The 26,020-nt window shown below is 44.8% G+C and overlaps 1 protein-coding gene across 7 annotated transcripts in view; it reads left to right on the forward strand.

The window, feature by feature from the left end:
* dennd2b (DENN domain containing 2B) overlaps nt 1–26,020 on the forward strand; it is a 189,901-nt gene that overhangs the window by 157,298 nt on the left and 6,583 nt on the right. For all 7 annotated transcript variants that reach the window (XM_034191010.1, XM_034191028.1, XM_034191034.1 and 4 more), the window contains 3 exons: nt 7,993–8,170; nt 16,942–16,983; nt 17,095–17,206. In XM_034191010.1, the coding sequence (XP_034046901.1) occupies nt 7,993–8,170; nt 16,942–16,983; nt 17,095–17,206 (332 nt within the window). The remainder of the gene's footprint in view (nt 1–7,992; nt 8,171–16,941; nt 16,984–17,094; nt 17,207–26,020) is intronic.

Below are 26,020 nucleotides of genomic sequence, written 5' to 3' on the forward strand. Positions count from 1 at the left end.
TTGGAGTTTAAGCACTGCCAGAGCTTCTCATAGAATCAAAGGCGATCACAAACCTAAAATTTGTGATCGCCTAGTATTTTTAAAGATACACCCAGACAAACTAGTGACAACAGGGAAAATTGGGTAAAGAATCTCTCCAACAGGGTTCTTACACAGACAGAAAAGGATGTGCTCGCTAAAGGATTAAATTTCTCAGTGACCCCTAAACATATACCGACAGTAGATTACATCACTGCAGTAGAGTCAGCCATTAAACATAACAGGTTGTCAGAGTCAGAAGCTGGGGACCTCCGACTAAGACTCACAGCAGTGCTGAACAGTGCTAAGCCTCCTCCGTCCAACATCACAGGAGAAGAACGGAAAGCTTTGTCAGCACTGCAAAAGGACCAAAGCATCCTTATCCTGTCAGCGGATAAAGGCAGATGCACGGTGGTCCTGAACACATCGGACTACGAGGCCAAGATCAACAACATGCTCAGTGACTCCAATACATACGAACGTCTGAAGAGAGACCCCACAAGCGGCTATAAGAAGAAAATCATTAGCCACCTCCAAAACCTGGAGAAAGAGGGACTCATCGACAGGCAGACATACTACAGACTGTACCCTGGGGACGCCACTCCGTGCATCTATGGACTGCCCAAAATCCACAAACAGGATGTGCCACTCAGGCCTATTGTATGTAGCACAGATTCCATCACATACAATTTGGCCAAGTACCTCAAGTGGATTTAGGCTCCTCTAGTGGGTAACTCAGAACACCATGTGGAGAACACACAAGATTTTGTGAACAAGATCAAGGACCTGCAGCTGGAGGCAGATGAAACAATCGTGTCATTTGATGTGACTTCGTTGTTCACCTGCATCCCCACCGCTGAGGCCGTCTCAGCTGTGAGGCAGAGACTGCTGGAGGATGTGTCTCTACTTGAAAGGACCAAACTCACACCAGATCACATCTGCCAACTCTTGGAGATCTGTCTTAACACCACTTATTTCCTGTTTAGGGGTAATTACTACAGGCAGATTCATGGTTGTGCGATGGGGTCTCCGGTATCCCCCATTGTGGCCAATCTGTACATGGAGCGAGTGGAGAAGACAGCCTTGACGTCTTTTATGGGCATCTCTCCCAGTCACTGGTTCAGATATGTTGATGACACATGGGTTAAAATCAAGCAACAGGAAGTTGAGGACTTCACAGAACACATCAACTCGGTGGACGCCAATATCAAGTTCACACGTGAGGATGCCAGAAACAACCATTTAGCCTTCTTGGACTGTGATGTTATGATTGGAGAGAACAGGCAACTCCAGACAGGGGTTTACAGAAAACCCACTCACACTGACCAATATCTGCTCTTTGGCTCAAACCACCCCCTTAAACACAAGCTCGGGGTGATCAGGATGCTTCAACACAGAGCCCTATAGGTGCCCACAACTGCAGAGGGAAGGGCTAAAGAACAACAACTTGTCCGGAAAGCCCTCACAGTATGTGGGTACCCACGATGGTCCCTGGACAAAGTGCAGAAGTCCCAGAGAACAAAGAGACCAGATAGACAGGAGACAGAGACAAGAAGAAGAGGAGTGTCTCTCCCTTATTTAGCAGGAGTAGGGGAAAAACTACAGAGGATCTTCAGACAGCACAAAATCCCAGTTTACTTTAAACCGGTTAACACCTTGAGACAGAAATTAGTTCACCCTAAGGACAGGATCCCTAGTTACAAACAGAGCAATGTAGTGTATTCTATCAGATGTCAGGAAAACTGTAACAAACACTACATAGGTGAGACTAAGCAACCTTTACACAAAAGGCTATACCAGCACCGCAGAGAGGGCGCCAGTGGACCTCAGTCTGCAGTTCATCTCCACCTTAAAGACACTAACCACACATTTGAGGACAAGGAAGTTAAAATATTAGCCAGAGAGAAGAAATGGTTTGAGAGAGGGGTCAAGGAGGCATTCTTTGTGAAACGTTTGAAACCCAGCCTTAACCGGGGAGGGGGTCTGAGACACGCTTTATCCCCTGTTTACAATGGGGTACTCAGGTCAAAGCAGTTTCAGTCTTTTGTTCATGGTAATGAGTCATTCACGTCATCAGCAGAGTCATCAAGGGAGCCATTAGGAGAGGGTCCGTCCCATCATTAAGAGGGACAGCTGCCCTGTCATTAGGAGGGTGCTAACTACAGCACAATAGGTGCTAATTAGAGCTATTGTTTAGTCACTAGCCTATAGCAGTCTGCCTCTCGGTAGGAGGGGTCTGGTTAGGTTTAAAACTCCAGCTTTTGTGACTTCTTGATTATTCTTCTCTACAAGAGTCAAGACAGAAGTCAGACCACCAGAGCAAGAATTTTAGCTGAGGAAGCTTCTGTGATTTGAAGCGAAACGTCCTCGCGTCAAGCAACCCAGTCCAGTCGAAGATTCAAGCTTCTCTACTATGGAAACCACCTGGACAACTGAGAGCCTACACAGAAACATTGTATAAAAAATAAAGAAAATTTTCAAAATCCAGCTAAACAGCGCCTAAGCGCACATGATGACATCACAACTCTATCCGGTTAGGGAGACAAGGTTTCTTTCATTAACAAGAACTGTCAAAAAACTTGGTTGGAGTTGTGTGGCGATAGGAATCGCCTTTTGAATGCTTGAAAAAACATGAGCAGCTAAATGTGACATGCAGCCAATCAGAAAGTGAGGTGTCTGACCTGGGAATGTTCGTGTGTGATATCTGGTTGTGTGTGTTGTTTTTACCGTGTGGCTGACACCACACACTGTACAACTAAACCTGTCAGGTCTATGATTTTTTATCTCCACGTGTGTGGTCTCTCAGGTTTTGGAAACCGACAGATAATTTTAAAATCCTGCAGTCGACAACACTGTGATATAACTGGTCGCCAGTAGATGGCAGTGTTCTATGCATTTTGATGCCGGTTATATCACACGGCCTGAATCACAATTTAACAGACTTTTCAGCTTTGCAAATGCTTTTTTTACACAAATGACAAAAATGTCATATTTTACAAATGCACATTTATTTGTAAACACCAACACACGTTACATTGAGTCACTTGTGTTAGTTTTACATAGAATGAATTAGTTAACCAATCCGTATGAGCGGAGGCTAAGTTTACCCATAATCCCTTTGAAAACCTGTGTGTTAATGTTCAAATCTTCAGAATGAATGCATTATTTTAAAATTAACAGATATGTGTTATATATCCACTTCGTACATTTTAAGAGTTTACATTAATGTAGATATTTTGTCCAGAATAATTTTATTAATAAAGCAAAACCATAAGTAAAACCTGCTTCCCATTTCAAGACCTCTGCCTCATCACTGGACCACGGTATAGATTAAGGAATAATGTTTTTTTTGGTAGTTTGGTAGCCAGGCTCTTTCTGCTGTGGGCAGAGTTGAGCTCAGCTCCTCTTAGCTACCTCACTGCTGCAAAATACATAGCAGACAGGAGCAAAAGGGATAATAAATGTTTTCATATTACTAGCTATGTAAAAAAATGTTAGCTGTCTAAAAGTTATTGGAACTAAATTTACCAGAAGATATTTGGTCCGATGATGGTTTTAAAACTTATCTGAAAAGCTAATCCGCTAACAAAAACATTAGCTTCAATAATTAGCGGTTTTTGGATTAGCTGAACAGTTCCCACCACTGGTTCCAGTGTACTCTTGACCTCAGACTGGGGTGATGGTTCACCTTTAAGCAGGACAATGACCCGAAGCTCACAGTCAAGATATCAAAGGAGTGTCTTCAGGACAACTCTGTGAATGTCCTTGAGAGGCCCAGCCAGAGCCCAGACCTATATCCAATTAAACATCTCTGGATAGATCTGAAAATGGCTCTGCACCAACGCTCCCCATCCAACCTGATGGAGCTTGAGAGGTGCTGCAAAGAGGAATGGGCAAAACTGCCCAAAGATAGATGCACTAAGCTTGTGGCATCATATTCAAGAAGACTTGAAGCTGTAATTGCTGCCAAAGGTGCATCAAGAAAGTATTGAGCAAATGCTGTGAATACTTATGTACATGTGATTTCTTAGTTTTTTTATTTAAAAAAAAAAAAAAATCAAAAATCATTTTTCATGTTGGCATTATGGGGTGTTGTGAATAAACCTTTGAGGGGAAACAAAGGAATTTACTCCATTTTGGAATAAGGCTGTAACATAACAAAATGTGGAAAAAGTGAAGCTCTGTGAATACTTTCCGGATGCACTGTATCTCAAGTGGCTTGCTTTTGCATGCCGTGTTTGATCCCTGGTTGTGTACTCATTTGGCATTCCACTGTGTTTTGTGTCTGATTGGAGCTTCAGTTTATTTTCACTCTTTGTGTACATGGTCCGGTCAGTATGTGGAGGGCAGAGGGGATGGAGGAGAGTCAGCCGCTGTTGATGAGGAATGGATCGTGAGAAAAAGGGGTTGCTATTTGTGATCTGGATTTTTATACCGCAGCTGTTGAGTTTTAGTGAAATGGCTGTTTTTTGTTTTTTTGCGGGAAACTTTACTGTAGCAACATGTCAGAATTTTGCCAATCTTGTAGACAGATTAGAGTGATTGTACTGTGTGCTGATGTAGTCCAGAAAGTCCTGATTAGAAATCTGTGATTTCGTTCTCCTTCCTGTTCTTTCTTTTTGATTTGTAGAAGAACACGTTGGATCCTTCTGTCCCCGCAGGAAGGACAAAGTGTTAAAGCCAGAGTACATACCATTGCTTTTGCTTGTAATATAAACATAATGATAAGAAGGCAAATATATAGTCAAATTTCACTCAGAAGACGACTCTCAGGGAGGGAACGTTTGCTGATATGGTGTAGCTGAGTTAATATTCAGTAATAATTCAACTGTATGAAATAATTTAATAATTGCAGTTAACTGTTTTCTTTTTGTAACTCTTCATCAATACAGTAGTGTTCAGAATAATAGTAGTGCTATGTAACTAAAAAGATTAATCCAGGTTTTGAGTATATTTCTTATTGTTACATGGGAAACAAGGTACCAGTAGATTCAGTAGATTGTCACAAATCCAACAACAAGGTGGTCAACAAGACCAAGCATTCATGATATGCACACTCTTAAGGCTATGAAATTGGGCTATTAGTAAAAAAAAAAAGTAGAAAAGGGGGTGTTCACAATAATAGTAGTGTGGCATTCAGTCAGTGAGTTCATCAATTTTGTGGAACAAACAGGTGTGAATCAGGTGTCCCCTATTTAAGGATGAAGCCAGCACCTGTTGAACATGCTTTTCTCTTTGAAAGCCTGAGGAAAATGGGACGTTCAAGACATTGTTCAGAAGAACAACGTAGATTGATTAAAAAGTTGATTGGAGAGGGGAAAACGTATACACAGGTGCAAAAAATTATAGGCTGTTCATCTACAATGATCTCCAGTGCTTTAAAATGGACACACAAAAAAAAAACCCCAGAGATGCATGGAAGAAAACGGAAAACAGCCATTAAATTGGATAGAAGAATAACCAGAATGGCAAAGGTTCACCCATTGATCAGCTCCAGGATGATCAAAGAGTCTGGAGTTACCTGTAAGTGCTGTGACAGTTAGAAGACGCCTGTGTGAAGCTAATTTATTTGCAAGAATCCCCCGCAAAGTCCCACTGCTAAATAAAAGACGTGCAGAAGAAGTTACAATATGCCAAAGAACACATCAACTGGCCTAAAGAGAAATGGAGGAATATTTTGTGGACTGATGAGAGTAAAATTGTTTTTTTTTTTGGGTCCAAAGGCCACAGACAGTTTGAGAGATGACCCCCAAACTCTGAATTCAAGCCACAGTTCACAGTGAAGACAGTGAAGCATGGTGGTGCAAGCATCATGATATGGGCATGTTTCTCCTACTATGGTGTTGGGTCTATATATCGCATACCAGGTATCATGGGTCAGTTTGGATATGTCAAAATACTTGAAGAGGTCATGTTGCCTTATGCTGAAGAGGACATGCCCTTGAAATGGGTGTTTCAACAAGACAATGACCCCAAGCACACTAGTAAATGAGGAAAATCTTGGTTCCAAACCAACAAAATTAATGCCTCACAGATGTGAAGAAATCATGAAAAACTGTGGTTATACAACTAAATACTAGTTTAGTGATTCACAGGATTGCTAAAAAAAGCAGTTTGAACATAATAGTTTTGAGTTTGTAGCGTCAACAGCAGATGCTACTATCATTGTGAACACCCCCTTTCCTACTTTTTTTTTACTAATAGCCCAATTTCATAGCCTTAAGTGTGCATATCATGAATGCTTGGTCTTGTTGGATTTGTGAGAATCTACTGAATCTACTGGTACCTTGTTTCCCATGTAACAATAAGAAATATACTCAAAACCTGGATTAATCTTTTTAGTCACATAGCACTACTATTATTCTGAACACTACTGTACATTGTACACACTTGATTCTTACAGTATATGTTCCACCTGGGTTTTAGATGAGATACTTACAACATATGTAGCCACTGGGGAGGGAATGAATATGGGCATCACTTTTTGAGGAGCTAGGTGTCCAACTAGTTGTGACCTTGATAACATTCTTGTGTCCTTGGCATGGCTGCCTGAAGCTCTCATTGCGATACTCGGCCCCTTGCTTATTTTTCATTAATTCTGTCACTTGGATAATCTGGTGTTCTGCAGTATCATTAATATAATGCTCATTTTATTTTCCCTTGTTTTTCCCCTGTTCTGGTTTCATCATATAATTGGCTCCTTCCTTTGTGTGTATTACCATGTTGGGCCCTTTGCTCCATCTGGTGCAAAGCAATGGACAGCACAGTGGGAGTGTTATTGGTATTGTACAACCAACATGGGTTTTTATCATGCCCATCGCCCATATCATTTAAACGGCAAGGACACTTGCGCTTGTACGTGTGCTTTGGTGGTATGTGTGCTCAAGGGAATATTGTTGTAAAACAGAAAGTGGTTGTGTCATAGATGGGTATAGAAATGGTCTAAAGTCAAGCACAGTGTTTTTGTGGTATCTAAACTAAATATTCAGATGTAGCACTGGTGGCCTGACCAGGGTGAACCCCACCTGTGGTCCAACGACTGCTGGGATAGGCTCCAGCTCCCCTATGACCCTTAATTGGAATAAGTTGGTATAGAAAATGAATGAATTAATATTCTGATGCAGCTTCCATAAGCAGGTTCATGACACACATACGGTAAACCCTACTTGTATACAAATTAAACTAAAATGAAAACAGCCATTAAACAAAAGTAAATACTCATGTAAAAATACAAAACTTAACCTCTTGCTGTTTCATGTCAAGGAGCTTTGGTGGGCACTGTCTGCTTGTGATCATTGATGCTTTGGTTCAGATCTGTTAATTTACCAGAAAACCTCCCACTTGAGTGCCCTTTCTAAATACCAAGGTGTGCAGTGACCATGCGTCATAAATTGATGAGATAGGATCATTTGCCTCAGACTGATTTTTTTTTTTCCTTCTCTTTGGTGAGCAATGATTAGTAACATTTAGTCCAACATTGTGATCTTGGAGGTGAGGCATTAGACCTACATACCTACTACATACAAAAACAGGCTCAGATGTGACCCAGATGTGACTTAAGCTAGAGTGATGTATTCAGGGAAAAAAACCTACTAATTTGGATACGAATTTCCATAAATCATTCGACCCAATATAACTCAAGATCATTTCTTAAGCAAATTCATATTTAGGATCAACATATATTGTCTGGAACCTGGAATGATAATCTGTATGGATGTGATGAAGTATTCACACTGCAAACACATTTTAATCAAAGCTCTAGAATGCCTCAGTCATGTGGAGGCATTGGAGACATTCAGGTGTTTCAGAGGATATCATCCACCACTGTCCTTTCAGCCTGGAACAATATTTTTTTATCTGGTGAAAACATCTGTACTGTGTTGGCTGTGTTCAGTTTCATGCGGTGTGGTCCCTGTGTGGTCCAACTGTGAGTGGATAAGTGATGGTACATGTCCTTTTGTGTCTCATCAACAGTACCCTGTCCAGCTGTATGCTTGCAGTGGTGGCGCTGCTCTATCCTTTCTCTTGGCAACACACCTTCATCCCTGTGTTGCCAGGGTCCATGTTGGACATTGTCTGCTGTCCCACACCCTTCCTGGTGGGGCTGTTGTCTAGTTCACTGCCTAAACTCAAAGAGCTGCCTGTGGAAGAGGTGAGTGAAGACACTTCACAAAACAGGTGGCTTGACAAAAATCAGAGGAACAACTGACCCCCAAATCCATTTCAGTTTATTTGGATATAAATCCACATTACACTTTAAGGCCTTAAGATTGTAAAAATGTATTTATTTATTTGTAAAGATGAGTGTTATGTTGGTTATGGTGTTCCAATGTGACAGTAAACTTTAATTCCACATTTCCATGTGAAGCCATCAGGATGATCTTTTTCAGAGTTGGTCTTCTCCCTCTCCAGTATGAGGGTAAAAGAAAAAATTAAACGTGAAAAATGGAGGTAAAGAAAATGCATGTGAATTGGAAGAAGTGAGCAGTAAAATGGATGTGAAATTCAGTCATCATTTAATATTCACAACACAAAATTGGTATATGTCATTTCAAGAAACTGTTGTCAAAGGTGAAAGTAACAAAAAAAAAAAGATTAAAGACAAAGATTAAAAAATTACATGAAAATTAATTGAGGTATATCTTATATATTATATTCCAATTCTAAGGTGGAACTATGCTAGTATACTAAGGTATATTTAAATATCTAAAAAGGAAGAGTAAAATAGATTTAAGATTTAAGTCATAAAAAATTATTTTCTTTGGCATCACTGTACTTTTATTTCTTAGCCTTTAAATGATGTATTTATAATGTGACATTGGTATTGTGATCAAAATTTGAGTTACAAAAAAAAATTGTTTCCCTGAAGAGGAAAATTTCAAATGGACAGATGGCTTTGAACTACTTACGGTAGCAACCCATAGCAACCAACATCATAGATTATGTGGGGGCTTCCCCCGACTTCTGCGAGGGATGCTGGGAAGCATCTGGCAACAGCCCATCAGAGCAGAGATACACGGTGACGTCTGCTGGGTGCTCTGTCGATTATAATAATCCAACATGATGGAAATGCTCCAAAACAGTTTGTTTCTGTGTAAATCTGTTTCTCATATATTTTGAGAAATATATGGAAATTTAGATATTTAGAGATATTTAGTAGAAAATAAACACTTCTAAATCTAAAAATGCTGTTTTGGAACCAGATAACACCTCTGAAGTGATTTACAACAGATCTTACGGATGTTAGTGTGCATGACCATCACATGAGGTCAAGGGTCACTTCCGGTAATTTCAAAACCTCATGCATGCACATGAGTGTACAGACTGCCGTCTGCTTTTCTCAGTCCAGTGAAAAATCACGACAGAAATTTGTCAAGATCTTCATCTGACAGCATTTCTACTTCAGCTAGTGACGTCCCAGCGAATATTGCAAATGGCTCCAGATGGCTTACGGCATACTGTATTTTTTGTGTGTGTGTGTGTTAGAAGAATGAGCAGTGTCAATAAGTTCCTGCCATGTTTGTTTTCAAGCTCAGCGCCATCACTGATACTTTGAGCGCACCCGGTGGTCACGGCGTGCAATAGCACAAATCATATAGTACAAAAACTGCATGGTAAATGGAGCACAATGGCAAATGGTACGAATAATCCATGTGACGTGACATACAAACCACCAATCAAATGACAAGGATCTAATCAGGTGTTATATAAAGCTATCTTGTAGTGTGCACATGTAAATGTTTACAACCAGAATTGAGCTCAGTGCTGCCATGGGGCCAAAGGTACAGAGTACCACTGGCCTCTGGCCTCAAGTGTTTGCCAAAAGTGTTTGGCAGCAGCAGCCTGCATGCCTATTGAAGTGCTGCTTTCAGTGTCTGTCTTTATATGGTTATTCAATCTGTAGTTATCTTGCTAATGGTCATTTTTAAAGCTTTGACGTATCTTAGCACTGGCTATGTTGGGGAAAGTGTAGTGACATGGACCCACAACAGGGGGCGCAAATGAACAGTCAATAGATGAGCCAAAAGGTAACAATTTAATGTTGTGAATGTGCACAACGATGATACAGACAGTCACAGAATCTGACAGCAGTCAATACACCAAGGTGACGTGTGGGCAGGCTCGAGGATAGAAGACGTCTGTCCTGATAAGAGCCGGAACCACACGATTTCCACCGCCACAGAACCCGGAGAATACTGGAGCCGCCAAGTCCCGAATTCCCAGGTGATCACCATCCCCGACTGTCGGATCTGGTACTGCTGGCGAGGAGCACAAACAGTGAGATGTGGGTGTGTGCACACCCAGTAACAAAAACAGAAGGTGGAAAGTCACCTCCACCTCTAATCACACACACGTGCAGCTCCTGTCAACCACTTATCTGGTTGGGGGGTGAAGCAAAGCCGTCGCTGATCACACCAAACGCCAATCCCACAGATAAGGAAACACTTACAGGAAAACGGCTGCAAAGAAGTTCAGACTGTTAGTCAATGTTTTCAGTTTAGCAGAGAATTACCTTCACAGGTAGATGATATCTCGGCAGCGAGGTGGAGATGACATCCGGCTTTTATGGAGTGATGAAATGATGGGTGACAGCTGTCATGAGTTGATGTGTGACAGCTGTCACTCCCGGTTGTGTCCGTGGCGGCAGCGCCCTCTCGTGCCTGAAGCCCACACTTCAGGCAGGGCGCCATCTGGTGGTGGGCCAGCAGTACCTCCTCTTCTGGCGGCCCACACAACAGGACCCCCCCCTCAACGGGCGCCTCCTGGTGCCCGACCAGGCTTGTCCGGGTGACGTCGGTAGAAGTCGGCCAGGAGGTCCGGGTCCAGGATGAAGCTCCTCTTCACCCAGGAGCGTTCTTCAGGTCTATACCCCTCCCAGTTCACCAGGTACTGAAACCCCCGGCCCTTCCGACGGACGTCCAGGAGCCTGCGAACCGTCCATGCAGGCTCCCCATCGATGATCCGGGCAGGAGGCGGCGCCAGTCCGGGAGCACAGAGGGGTGAGGTGTGGTGTGGCTTGATCCGGGAAACATGAAAAACCGGGTGGACCCGCAGTGAAGCTGGGAGCTGGAGCTTCACTGCGGCCGGACTGAGGACTTTGAGGATCTTGAATGGACCAATATACCTGTCCTTGAGTTTGGGTGAGTCCACTTGGAGGGGGATGTCCTTCGTTGAAAGCCACACCTCCTGCCCGGGCTGGTAAGCAGGGGCCGGGGAATGCCGGCGGTCTGCATGGGCCTTAGCCCTCGTCCGGGCCTTCAACAAGGCAGAACGGGTGGTGCGCCACACCCGACGGCATCTTCACAGGTGGGCCTGGACCGAGGGCACACCGACCTCTCCCTCCACCACGGGGAACAATGGAGGCTGGTACCCCAGACACACCTGAAATGGGGAGAGGCCGGTGGCAGAGGACACCTGGCTGTTATGGGCGTACTCGATCCAGGCCAGATGGTGACTCCAGGCTGACGGGTGCGCAGATGTAACACAGCGGAGGGCCTGTTCAAGTTCTTGGTTGGCCCGCTCTGCCTGTCCATTCGTCTGAGGGTGATACCCGGACGAGAGGCTCACGTTGGCCCCCAGTTCTCTGCAGAAACTCCTCCAAACCTGTGAGGAGAACTGAGGACCACGGTCCGAGACAATGTCAGTTGGTATCCCATGCAGACGTACGACGTGGTGGACCAGGAGGTCTGCTGTCTCCTGGGCCGTAGGGAGCTTCGGGAGGGCCACGAAGTAGGCCGCCTTGGAGAAACGGTCCACTATCGTGAAGATGGTCATCATGCCCTGGGACGGCGGGAGGCCCGTGACAAAGTCCACGCCAATGTGAGACCAGGGGCGACGAGGCACCGGAAGTGGTTGCAGAAGTCCTTGTGTCTTGGAGTGGTCTGCCTTGCCCCTGGCACAGGTGGTGCAGGCCTGGACATACTCCCGGACGTCGGCCTCCATGGATGCCCACCAGAAGCACTGCCGGACAACTGCCATGGTCCTACGCACCCCTGGATGACAGGAGAGCTTGGACCCATGACAGAAGTCCAAGACTGCAGCTCTGGCCTCTGGTGGGACGTATAAACGGTTCTTTGGTCCAGTTCCGGGGTCCGGGCTCCGTGCCAGGGCCTCCCGGACGGTCTTCTCCACGTCCCAGGTGAGGGTGGCCACGATAGTGGACTCCGGAATGATGGGCTCCGGTGGATCCGACAGCTCAGTCTTGACCTCATCTTCATGCACCCGGGACAAGGCATTCAATCTCTGGTTCTTGGTCCTGGGGCGGTAGGTGATTCGGAAGTCAAAACTCCCGAAGAACAGTGACCAGCGGGCTTGCCTGGGGTTCAGCCGCTTGGCGGTCCTGATATACTCCAGGTTCTGATGGTCAGTCGCTCCCTCCAACAGGTGTCTCCACTCCTCAAGAGCCTCTTTCACCGCAAGGATTTCTCGATTGCCGACGTCATAGTTCCGTTCAGCTGGGGTCATCCTGTGAGAAAAGTAGGCACACGGGTGAAGAACCTTATCGGTCTCTCCGCTCTGGGATAGCACGGCTCCTATCCCTGAGTCAGAGGCGTCCACTTCAACCACGAACTGGCGGCTAGGGTCGGGCTGCACCAGAACTGGTGCAGATGAGAACCGGCGTTTCAACTCCTTGAACGCGGCTTCGCACCGATCCAACCAGGTGAAGGGGACTTTTGGAGAGGTCAGAGCTGTCAGGGGGCTAACTACCTGACTGTAGCCCTTAATGAACCTCCTGTAGAAATTTGCGAAGCCGAGGAACTGTTGCAGCTTCCTACGGCTTGTTGGTTGGGGCCAATCTCTCACCGCCGCAACCTTGGCTGGATCAGGGGCGACGGAGTTGGAGGAGATGATGAACCCCAGGAAGGACAAAGAGGTGCGGTGAAACTCACACTTCTCACCCTTCACAAACAGCCGGTTCTCCAACAACCTCTGCAGGACCTGACGTACATGCTGGACATGAGTCTCAGGGTCCGGGGAAAAGATGAGTATGTCATCCAGATATACGAAGATGAATCGGTGCAGGAAGTCCCGCAAGACGTCATTAACCAAAGCTTGGAACATCGCGGGGTCGTTAGTGAGGCCGAACGGCATGACCAGGTACTCAAAATGACCTAATGGGGTGTTGAATGCCGTCTTCCATTCGTCTCCCTTCCGGATCCGAACCTGGTGGTACGCATTCCTGAGGTCCAGTTTGGTGAAAATTTGGGCTCCATGCAGGGGCGTGAACACTGAATCTAACAGGGGCAGAGGGTATCGGTTGCGAACCGTTATGTCGTTCAGCCCTCTGTAATCAATGCATGGACGGAGTCCACCATCTTTCTTGCACAGAAAAAAGAAACCTGCACCCATCGGGGAGGTGGAATTCCGGATCAACCCGGCAGCTAATGAGTCCCGGATGTAGGTCTCCATTGATTCGCGCTCGGGACGTGAGAGATTGTACAGCCTGCTGGACGGGAAGTCAACGCCCAGGACCAAATCAATGGCACAATCGTGCGGGGGAAGGGTGAGCGCCAGATCCTTGCTGAAGACATCAGCAAGATCGTGGTACTCAACCGGCACCGCCGTCAGACGGCCAATCAATCCAGGGATTGTGTTTAATCATCCATGGGAAGCCCAAAATCACACGGGAGGTAGAAGGAGTTACAAAAAACTCAATCTCCTCCCGGTGATTCCCAGACACTACCAGGGTTACAGGTAGTGTCTTGTGTGTGATAAAAGGGAGAAGAGTGCCATCTAGTGCTCGCACCTTCACTGGCGAAGAAAGCGCCACCAGAGGGAGCCCTACCTCCCTTGCCCATCTGCTATCCAGCAGATTCCCTTCTGACTGTTGTGTGGGCCGCCAGAAGAGGAGGTACTGCTGGCCCACCACCAGAGGGCGCCCTGCCTGAAGTGCGGGCTTCAGGCACGAGAGGGCGCTGCCGCCTCCAGGAACTGGCGAGGTGACAGCTGTCACCCATCAACCATGACAGCTGTCACTGATCATCTACATTACACCAGGAATAAAAGCAGGAAGACACCTCCACAACATCGCCGAGATATCATCTTCATTGAGAGGTAATATCCTCAGCCATTTGTGAGTTACAATATAATTTGTATATTGTGAGTGTTTGCAGGAGTACCGGTACCTCTGTCGGTGGAAGCTGAGAGAGTGCTGGACGGCACTCTTTTCCCCTGAGGAATCACTGCGGTACTCTGCAAGATATAGAGTGAGAGGTGGAGGTGGAATTCCCACCATAATTGTTACTGGGTGTACACACACCCACACTTGACTGTTTTTGTTTTCCGCCAGCAGTACCATATCCGACACGCCGAGACGGTGGCCACCTGGGGACTTCGGGACTTGGCGGCTCCAGTATCCCTCGGGTTCGGTGGCGGTGGAAATCGTGTGGTTCCGGTTCGTCTCCAGACGGGCGTCTCCTATCGTCGAGCCTGCCCACACGACACCTTTATTGATTGACTTGTATACATTCTGTAATCTGCTGTGTTTGGTTGTGGCATTCACAACAGTAAAGTGTTCTAATTTAACTCCTCCTATTGTCCGTTCATTTACGCCCCCTGTTGTGGGTCCGTGTCACTACACTTTCCCAACACTGACCCCGTGTCCACCAGTGCTGGGGCTTGAAGGGTTAAATCCCCGCTCAGGATTGTAACTGGGAGTTGTGTTGAAAGATGTGTATGACCCACGTGAATGTTTTGACCCCCCCTCAGCCCAGTCTCTAAGGGCGGGCGTTTGTGTTTTGACCGTTTGGGGCAGACTCTCTGCTGATGCTCACTCGAGCCGCAGACAAAGCACTCCCCGCGGATCAGCCTCCTCTGTCTGAATGTGGCCCTGCTCGTGTCCCTAGCATCGTCAGCAGGGGGAGCTGTAGCCACACGGAGCGCTGTGGCTGTGGAGCGTGGGGAAGACGGCTCTCTTTCGGACCCGGGAGGAAGAGGGACGGCTTGTGCCTGACCACGCCCTTCGCCTCGCTCCCGTCGGCATTCTTCTAACCGATTGTCCAATCGTATAACCAAATCAATAAGCTCAGCCAAATCCCGCGGTTCCTTCTTAGCCACTAGGTGCTCCTTCAGGACCGACGACAGTCCGTTTATGAAGGCGGCGTGGAGCGCAGTCATATTCCAGCCGGATCTCGCAGCCGTGATGCGGAAGTCGACTGCATATTCGGCTGCGCTCCGGCGCCCCTGTCTCATTGACAGCAGCACGGTAGACGCGGTTTCGCCTCTGTTGGGGTGATCAAAAACAGTTCTGAGCTCCCTCACAAACCCAGTATAAGAGGCAAGGAGCCGTGAACCTTGTTCCCAAAGCGCTGTAGCCCAAGCGCGTGCCTTACCTCGAAGCAAATTAATCACGTAAGCCACCATACTGGCATCAGACGCGTACATCACGGGACGCTGTGCAAAGACGAGCGAACACTGCATAAGAAAGTCCACGCACGTCTCCATACAACCTCCGTACGGCTCTGGGGGGCTTATGTATGCTTCAGGGGATGGTGGGGAGGGGTCGTTGAATGACCAGTGGAATGTCTATTCGGCACCGGGTCTGCAGGAGGAGGAGCTGCAGCAGCGCCCTGAGCGCGCGCTTCCACCTGCGCAGTGAGAGCCTCCATCCTGCGATTAAGGATGATGTTTTGCTCGGTCATCAGGTCCATCCGAGCGGTAAAGGCGGATGTGCTGCAACTCACCAATCATGCCTCCAGCCGACGCCTGTGCACCCTGCTCTTCCATTGGCTGTCCAACAGATGGTTGATGCCCCTCAGGATCCATGACGTTGGCCGAGATATCCTGTTGGGGAAAGTGTAGTGACACGGACCCACAACAGGGGGCGCAAATGAACGGTCAATAGATGAGCCAAAAGGTAAAAATTTAATGTTGTGAATGTGCACAACGATGATACAGACAGTCACAGAATCTGACAGCAGTCAATACACCAAGGTGACGTGTGGGCAGGCTCGAGGATAGAACATGTCTGTCCTGATAAGAGCCGGAACCACACGATTTCCACCGCCACAGAACCCAGAGAATATTGGAGCCGCCAAGTCCCGAATTCCCAGGTGATCACCGTCCCCGACTGTCGGATCTGGTACTGCTGGCGAGGAGCACAAACAGTGAGATGTGGGTGTGTGCACACCCAGTAACAAAAACAGTCAGAAGGTGGAAAGTCACCTCCACCTCTAATCACACACACGTGCAGCTCCTGTCAACCACTTATCTGGTTGGGGGGTGAAGCGAAGCCGTCGCTGATCACACCAAACGCCAATCCCACAGATAAGGAAACACTTACAGGAAAACGGCTGCAAAGAAGTTCAGACTGTTAGTCAATGTTTTCAGTTTAGCAGAGAATTACCTTCACAGGTAGATGATATCTCGGCAGTGAGGTGGAGATGACATCCGGCTTTTATGGAGTGATGAAATGATGGGTGACAGCTGTCACTCCCGGTTGTGTCCGTGGCGGCAGCGCCCTCTCATGCCTGAAGCCCGCACTTCAGGCAGGGCGCCCTCTGGTGGTGGGCCAGCAGTACCTCCTCTTCTGGCGGCCCACACAACAGGCTACGTCCACCCCTCAGTCAAGTGGAGATTTGTGTGAAAACACATCATTCGCAGTTAACATTGACCTGTTTACGGGCTGTCAATATCTGCTGTCTGTTTATATCACCCTTTATGTTTCTGACTGACTCACAAAAACATGACTGCATAGGTTTTTTATTTTCTTTTTTCCTTGTATGTTTTGTAATATTTTTCTGGCTGTGGAGATGAAGGCTACTTAGCTCACATATCACACTCTGATACCTCCCAAAAACACACTTTTCCACAGCAAGTTGAATGTATATATGAATGAAATATATTTGAGCATATGACATCAGGGAGATGATAGTTTTTTTTTTAGGCCTGTAGTATAATCTACTGTTTCCTTCCTTTATTTAGGCTTTAATGGTTGACCTGGGAACTGATCGCTTCATCCGACAGGTTTGTCTATAAAACAAGGGGGCAGGAGCAGTACCTTTGAGCTCTTAAAATTTATTTCCCAAACATTTCTGTTTATCACTGGTGAGAGCAGTGTTTTCTGATTGTTTACAGATGGATGATGAGGCCTCACTGTTGCCTCGGAAACTTCAGGCGGCTCTTGAGCAAGCGCTGGAGCAAAGGAATGACATCATTAATCAGGATTCTGACAGCGAATCAGACGAAGGTGAAACAGTCCCCCCTGAGACATGTTCCTCTTGTAATTAGCTGTTTATCCAGTGACAAAAATGTTCTGTAGAACTTAAATGATTCATTGATTCATTCAGGCAACAGAAAACCAATGAAGTATTTTAGCTATTTGAATTAATTTTCCTGGTAAAATGCAGAGTCTCCTCTGGTTCTTGCTAATTAAAAGTGCTGCATTTTCTGTATTATGTCCTTGTAAATGTTGAAAATGATTATAATTCTTCAAAATTTATTTTCTTAATTAAATAATCAATGAAATATGGCAGATTAAGTAATAATGGAAGTAATGGTAGCACTTTACAGTAGGGGTACTTTAATTCATGCAGTGGTATACAAAAAATGAATGTTTATGGTGAAAGATAGAATGCAAGAAAGACGGAATTCCATCTTCCTTGGTGAAAGATGGAATGTTCCATTCAATGAGGTGAATGAAAAAACATTCATTATTTCTTTAACATAATGGTTAAGAAATAGATCCTTGTCATTTTGCAGCTAGAGTACTGACGGGGACTAGAAGGAGAGAGCATATCTCACCCATATTGGCCTCTCTTCATTGGCTTCCTGTTAATTCTAGAATAGAATTTAAAATTCTTCTTCTTACTTATAAGGTTTTGAATAATCAGGTCCCATCTTATCTTAGGGACCTCGTAGTACCATATCACCCCAATAGAGCGCTTCGCTCTCAGACTGCAGGCTTACTTGTAGTTCCTAGGGTTTGTAAGAGTAGAATGGGAGGCAGAGCCTTCAGCTTTCAGGCTCCTCTCCTGTGGAACCAGCTCCCAATTCAGATCAGGGAGACAGACACCCTCTCTACTTTTAAGATTAGGCTTAAAAATTTCCTTTTTGCTAAAGCTTATAGTTAGGGCTGGATCAGGTGACCCTGAACCATCCCTTAGTTATGCTGCTATAGACGTAGACTGCTGGGGGGTTCCCATGATGCACTGTTTCTTTCTCTTTTTGCTCTGTATGCACCACTCTGCATTTAATCATTAGTGATCGATCTCTGCTCCCCTCCACAGCATGTCTTTTTCCTGGTTCTCTCCCTCAGCCCCAACCAGTCCCAGCAGAAGACTGCCCCTCCCTGAGCCTGGTTCTGCTGGAGGTTTCTTCCTGTTAAAAGGGAGATTTTCCTTCCCACTGTAGCCAAGTGCTTGCTCACAAGGGGGTCCTTTTGACCGTTGGGGTTTTACATAATTATTGTATGACCTTGCCTTACAATATAAAGCGCCTTGGGGCAACTATTTGTTGTGATTTGGCGCTATATAAAAAAATTGATTGATTGATTGATTGATTTGATATTTTATTAATTTATAAACAAGAGAAAGGGACTTGCATTTTGGTGTGCGTCACTGGTCCTTTGATGTCAACAGGTTGCAAACAACACAAATTTTAAACAGCAGTCCAATCCAATCCAAAATTGTTCTCAGTCAACTTGCAAAAACAGCCAGATAGTTCAAAAACAATCCTGACGATGTAGTCCGTAGTTGATGCTGTGCATCGTGTCTAGACTTCTGTCTGCTTTCCTCAGTCCAGAAAAAAATCGCAACAGAAATGTGTGTTCATCTGACAGCAGTTCCATTTCACCTAGAGACGTCCCAGAAAATACTGCAAATGGCTCCAGATGGCTTACAGCGTACTGATCGTCGTTGCTGCTAGTGTGACCGCGTGCGGTGGTCACAGCGTGCAATAGCACAAATCGTATAGTACCAAATTTGCACGCTAAATACCACTATTGCACAGTAATGGAACACAATGGCAAATGGTACCAATAATCCATGACATGTGACATACAACCCACCAATCAAATGAGAAGGATCTATTCATCTGTTATGTAATAACGTTTCTGTGTAGGCTCTCAGTTGTCCAGGTGGTTTCCATATTAGAGAAGCTTGAATCTTCGACTGGACTGGGTTGCTTGACGCGAGGACGTTTCGCTTCAAATCGCAGAAGCTTCCTCAGCTAAAATTTTTGCTCTGGTAGTCTGACTTCTGTCTTGACTCTTGTAAACAGAAGCCACAAACGCTGAAGTTTTAAACCCAACCAGACAACTCCCACCGAGAGGCCGACCGCTATAGGCTGGTGACTAAACAATAGCTCTAAATAGCACCTATTGTGCTCCAGCAAGCACCCTCCCAGTGACAGGGCAGCTGTCCCTCCTAACGACTTCTGTCCCATCATTTAAACTCCAGTGTTTGTGGCTTCTGTTTACAAGAGTCAAGACAGAAGTCAGACTACCAGAGCAAGAATTTTAGCTGAGGAAGCTTCTGCGATTTGAAGCGAAACGTCCTCGCGTCAAGCAACCCAGTCCAGTCGAAGATTCAAGCTTCTCTAATAAAGTTATGTAATAACCATTAACTAACAGTGAATTGAGATTAAACTGTGTTTTGTAATCCTTTATTAAGGGTGATTATGTTAACAAAGGTAATAATGTATACATTATTTAATAGTAAGTCCCTTCGGCTGCTCCCTTGTTTGCACTCGGGGTTGCCACAGCAAATCCAAGGTGGATCTGCATGTTGAATTGGCACAAGTTTTACGCCGGATGCCATTCCTGACACAACTCCACATTACATGGAGAAATGTGGCAGGGGTTGGATTTGAACCCGGAACCTTCTGGACTGAAACCAAGTGCATTAACCACTTGGCCACCACCCCTGCTATACATTATTTAATAATTTACAAAAAAATTAACACATTAATAGTTGATTACTAAACTCTGTTAATACTTACTTTGCTGTTAGTTAATGCTTTTTACTGATTTAACTAATACAGACACCATTAAAAATACTAAACACTGTCAATGCTTACGCCGCTGATCGTCATTGCTGATAGTGTGAGTGTGTGGTGGTGGTCACAGCGTGCAATAGCACAAATTGTATAGTACCAAATTTGCACGCTAAATGCCACTATTGCACAGTAAGTGGAACACAATAGCAAATGGTACCAATAATCCATGACATGTCACATACAACCCACCAATCAAATGAGAAGGATCTATTCATCTGTTATGTAATAACCATTAACTAACAGTGAATTGAGATTAACTGTGTTTAGTAATCCTTTATTAAGGGTGATTATGTTAACAAAGGTAATAATGTATACATTATTTAATAATTTACAAAAAAATGAACACATTAATAATTGATTACTAAACTCTGTTAATACTTACTTTGCTGTTAGTTAATGCTTTTTACTGATTTAACTAATACAGACATGATTAAAATTAATTACTAAACACTGTCAGTGCTTACTTCACTGTTAGCTAATACACTCAACAAAAATATAAACGCAACACTTTTGGTTTTGCTCCCATTTTGTATGAGATGAACTCAAAGATCTAAAACTTTTTCCACATACACAATATCACCATTTCCCTCAAATATTGTTCACAAACCAGTCTAAATCTGTGATAGTGAGCACTTCTCCTTTGCTGAGATAATCCATCCCACCTCACAGGTGTGCCATATCAAGATGCTGATTAGACACCATGATTAGTGCACAGGTGTGCCTTAGACTGTCCACAATAAAAGGCCACTCTGAAAGGTGCAGTTTTATCACACAGCACAATGCCACAGATGTCACAAGATTTGAGGGAGCGTGCATTTGGCATGCTGACAGCAGGAATGTCAACCAGAGCTGTTGCTCGTGTATTGAATGTTAATTTCTCTACCATAAGCTGTCTCCAAAGGCGTTTCAGAGAATTTGGCAGTACATCCAACCAGCCTCACAACCGCAGACCACGTGTAACCACACCAGCCCAGGACCTCCACATCCAGCATGTTCACATCCAAGATCGTCTGAGACCAGCCACTCGGACAGCTGCTGAAACAATCGGTTTGCATAACCAAAGAATTTCTGCACAAACTGTCAGAAACTGTCTCAGGGAAGCTCATCTGCATGCTCGTCGTCCTCATCGGGGTCTCGACCTGACTCCAGTTCGTCGTCGTAACCGACTTGAGTGGGCAAATGCTCACATTCGCTGGCATTTGGCACGTTGGAGAGGTGTTCTCTTCACGGATGAATCCCGGTTCACACTGTCCAGGGCAGATGGCAGACAGCGTGTGTGGCGTCATGTGGGTGAATGGTTTTCTGATGTCAATGTTGTGGATCGAGTGGCCCATGGTGGTGGTGGGGTTATGGTATGGGCAGGCGTCTGTTATGGACGAAGAACACAGGTGCATTTTATTAATGGCATTTTGAATGCACAGAGATACCGTGACGAGATCCTGAGGCCCATTGTTGTGCCATACATCCAAGAATATCACCTCATGTTGCAGCAGGATAATGCACGGCCCCATGTTGCAAGGATCTGTACACAATTCTTGGAAGCTGAAAATGTCCCAGTTCTTGCATGGCCGGCATACTCACCGGACATGTCACCCATTGAGCATGTTTGGGATGCTCTGGACCGGCGTATACGACAGCGTGTACCAGTTCTTGCCAATATCCAGCAACTTCGCACAGCCATTGAAGAGGAGTGGACCAACATTCCACAGGCCACAATTGACAACCTGATCAACTCTATGCGAAGGAGATGTGTTGCACTGCATGAGGCAAATAGTGGTCACACCAGATACTGACTGGTATCCCCCCCCCAATAAAACAAAACTGCACCTTTCAGAGTGGCCTTTTATTGTGGACAGTCTAAGGCACACCTGTGCAATAATCATGGTGTCTAATCAGCATCTTGATATGGCACACCTGTGAGGTGGGATGGATTATCTCAGCAAAGGAGAAGTGCTCACTATCACAGATTTAGACTGGTTTGTGAACAATATTTGAGGGAAATGGTGATATTGTGTATGTGGAAAAAGTTTTAGATCTTTGAGTTCATCTCATACAAAATGGGAGCAAAACCAAAAGTGTTGCGTTTATATTTTTGTTGAGTGTACTTATTGCTATATTAGCTAACATACAGTATATGCCATTGATAAATGATTACTTAACACCATTAACCCTCATTGCTATGTAATGCTTATTACTGCATTAACTAACATAGACACCATTAATAAATAAATAGTTACTAAACACTGTTAATCCTTACTTCACTGTTATGTAATGCTTATTACTGCATTAACTAATGGCCCGGTCACACGGCATACAATCCTGAATGAAGGGAAAAAGTAAAAAACTCACAAATCGTTGAGAAAAGGTGGACAGACGAGCTTTATCACCGAATAGCTTGCAAATCAAGAGCACAAAAGGGATCTCCATGCTTTAAACGAAGCAGTGTGTGTCTGCATCTTGCTCTGCTTTCCAGGACTCGGCGCTGGGATGGAGCTCATAGTGCCTGAGTCCTGGAGAAACTACAAACAGAAGCATGTAAACCGACCCACTGTGGAGATCTGTGCGCACGTCAGTGGATCCATCTGCTCTGGTTGCTCATCCAGAACAAATCAGAATCAGAATCACAATCCTCACTCTCTGGTTCGGACTCTGACGACACGCTGCGTGCTCCGTGTTGCTCCAATTGAAAAAAACAAAAACAAAACTGAAGCGCTAAACATTCATAAGACGCCTCATTTTTACAAAAAAAAAACACCACACTAACCACACACTAAATACAACCCAATTCCAATGAAGTTGGAACATTGTGTGAAATGTAAATAAAAACAGAATACAATTCTTTGCAAATCCTCTTCAACCTATATTCATTTGAATACACCACAAAGACAAGATATTTAATGTTCAAACTGAAAAAACGTTATTTTTTGTGCAGATATTTGCTCATTTTGAAATGGATGCCTGCAACAAAAAAGCTGGGACAGTAGTATGTTTACCACTGTGTTACATCACCTTTCCTTCTAACAACACTCAGTAAGTGTTTGGGAACTGAGGACACTAATTGTGAGTGTCATGATTGGCTATAAAAGGAACATCCCCAAAAGGCTCAGCCGTTCACAAGCAAAGATGGGGCGAGGATCACCACTTTGTGAACAACTGCATAAAAAAAACTCCCAACAGTTTAAGAACAATGTTTCTTAACGTTCAATTGCAAGGAATTTAGAGATTCCATCATCTACAGTCCATAATATAATCAGAAGATTCAGATAATCTGGAGAACTTTCCACACGTAAGCGGCAAGGCCGAAAACCAACATTGAATGCCCGTGACCTTCGATCCCTCAGGCGGCACTACATTAAAAACCGACATCATTGTGTAAAGGATCTTACCGCATGGTCCCAGGAACACTTCAGAAAACCATTGTCAGTTAGCACAGTTTGTCGCTACATCTACAAGTGCAAGTTAACAACATCCAGAAATGCGCCTGCCTTCTCTGGGCCTGAGCTCATTTGAAATGGACAGACGCAAAGTGGAAAAGTGTGCTGTGGTCTGATGAGTCCACATTTCAAATTGTTTTTGGAAATCATGGACGTCGTGTCCTCCAGACAAAAGAGGAAAAAGACCATCCAGATTGTTACCAGTGCAAAGTTTAAAAACCAGCATCTGTGATGATATGGGGGTGTCTTAGTGCCCATGGCATGGACAGCTTACACATCTGTGATGGCAACATCAATGCTGAAAGGTCCATCCAGGTTTTGGAGCAACACATGCTGCCATCCAAGCAATGTCTTTTTCAGGGACGTCCCTACTTATTTCAGCAAGACAATGCCAAGCCACATTCTGCACGTTACAACAGTGTGGCTTCATAGTAAAAGTGTGCAGGTACTAGAGTGGCCTCCAGACCTGTCGCCCATTGAAAATGTGTGGCACATTATGAAGCGCAAAATCCGACAAAGGAGACCCCAGACTGTTGAACAACTGAAGTCGTACATCAAGCAAGAATGGGAAAGAATTCCACACAAAGCTTCAACAATTAGTGTCCTCAGTTCCAAAATGCATATTGAGTGTTGTTAGAAGGAAAGGTGATGTAACACAGTGGTAAACATACATGCTTATTACTCTATTAACTAACAGGCATATTAATAAATGTTTACTAAACACCATTAATGCTTATTACTACATTAACTTACATAGACACCATTAATAAATGGTTGCTAAACTCTATTAATGCTTACTTAACTGTTATGTAATGCTTATTACTGCATTAACTAACAGATTCCATTAATAAATGTTTATTAAACACCGTTAACGCTTACTTCGCTGATAGCTAATGCTTACTGCTGCATTAGCTAACATATACACCAGTGGTAAATGATTGCTACACACCGTTAATGCCTATTTCACTCTTATTTAATGCTTATTACAGCATTAAGTAACATAGACACCATTAATAAATGGTAACTTAACACCGGTTAATGCATACTTCTGTTATGTAATGCTTATTACTGCATTAACTAACATAGACGCCATTAATAATTGATTACTAAACACCGCCAAAGCTTACTTCACTGTTAGCTGTGTTTTCATTTCAAACCATGGTTACAGCCCAGATCCTCTCTGACCACTTGTGTTTTTGCCATTACTTTGATTTCTTTCATTTTTTTATCTTCGGTTTTTGTGATCCTATACTGTCCTATTTTGCATCCCTGTGTGAACTCTGTACATACCGTGGACCTGGTGTTTGAGGTTTTTCAATTATTGCATTGCATAGACTTGCTTAACTTTACACCAGGTTTTTGAGAGTCTATGACACAAATTATTTCTGGTGCTAGATGAAGGCACGAGTTCTGCATCCAACCACACCTCAATTTTAGACAAACATGGCCACATGAGCACAAATAGAGTTTTTATTTAAAGAACATGGGCCCTCAGCATGAAAATCACAACTGCGTTGGGTGGAAGCTAACAACACTAGTGCTGTGCGGTGCTGTGACACTTTGCACCGGGTGGCAGACAGGGCTGTCATTGTCACAAGCTGTTCATACAGATGTGAAAACCAAAAGCAGGCAATTGTCCAACCTGTTTGATCATCTCAAAAGTTGATTTCACAGATTCACGGCTTGCAGTTCCATCCTCGTCTTGTAGGTTGTAATATAGAAACTGTTTGTCTCTTCTTGAAGCACAAACACAAGAGACCAGTAAAAAAGAGCAACATTAATGCAAAATCAAACAGAATGCGGGAAAAAAAGGAAAACCACAAAACATGCTTGAGTTGTGATTCTTAGTAAGGGCCCTGTCCCACTGCTGTTTAGGAGGATTTGCGCATGGAATGCGCACAAAAGTGGCCCACATCCGCCAAACAACCGCGATAACCGTGTAACATTCCTCTGAGTCGGCCGCCATCTGAACACGTCCGGGATCATCCGCAGAGGCACGTATGTCCGCAGCCAGGATGTTTGAGCAGCTCAAAAATCCTGCCGCGGATGACATCCGCATCAGGGCCCTGTCCGACTGCCGTTTAGGAGGATTCGCGCATGAAATGAGGAGACAAAAGCTGAGCGTCCACAACAAAGGTGGGCGGAAATGACAGATGTCCCGGGGTCGATCAGCGAATACATGAGGAGGAAAAGCGCATATAACAGGGAACAGAAGCGAAAGCGACCGCGGAGGCGCCCACATGAGGGGCACAGCGGCCGTGATGCACTCCCGTTCACTCTCGGCTCCCGAGTCCCGTTCACGCGCGCGCATGTAAGCAATAATAATAATAATAAAAAAAAAGACCCTCAGCTGCCCGCTGTGGTACTGCTCCTCGCTCTTCCCCCCAAAACTCTGTCATAATTGTGTTTATAAACCAGTCACCATTTGTTTTATTATACATCTGTGTAGTTAATTAATAAAATATTCTCCACAGACGAACTCGCTCGCGTGCGCACGTAGAAAAAACCTCCTCTCCCCCTGCTATGGTGCTGCTGCTCGCTCCAAAAACTCTCTCACAATTGTGAAATAAAGG

The sequence above is a fragment of the Thalassophryne amazonica genome, chromosome 2, assembly GCF_902500255.1.
Source record: "Thalassophryne amazonica chromosome 2, fThaAma1.1, whole genome shotgun sequence".
NCBI lineage: Eukaryota > Metazoa > Chordata > Actinopteri > Batrachoidiformes > Batrachoididae > Thalassophryne > Thalassophryne amazonica.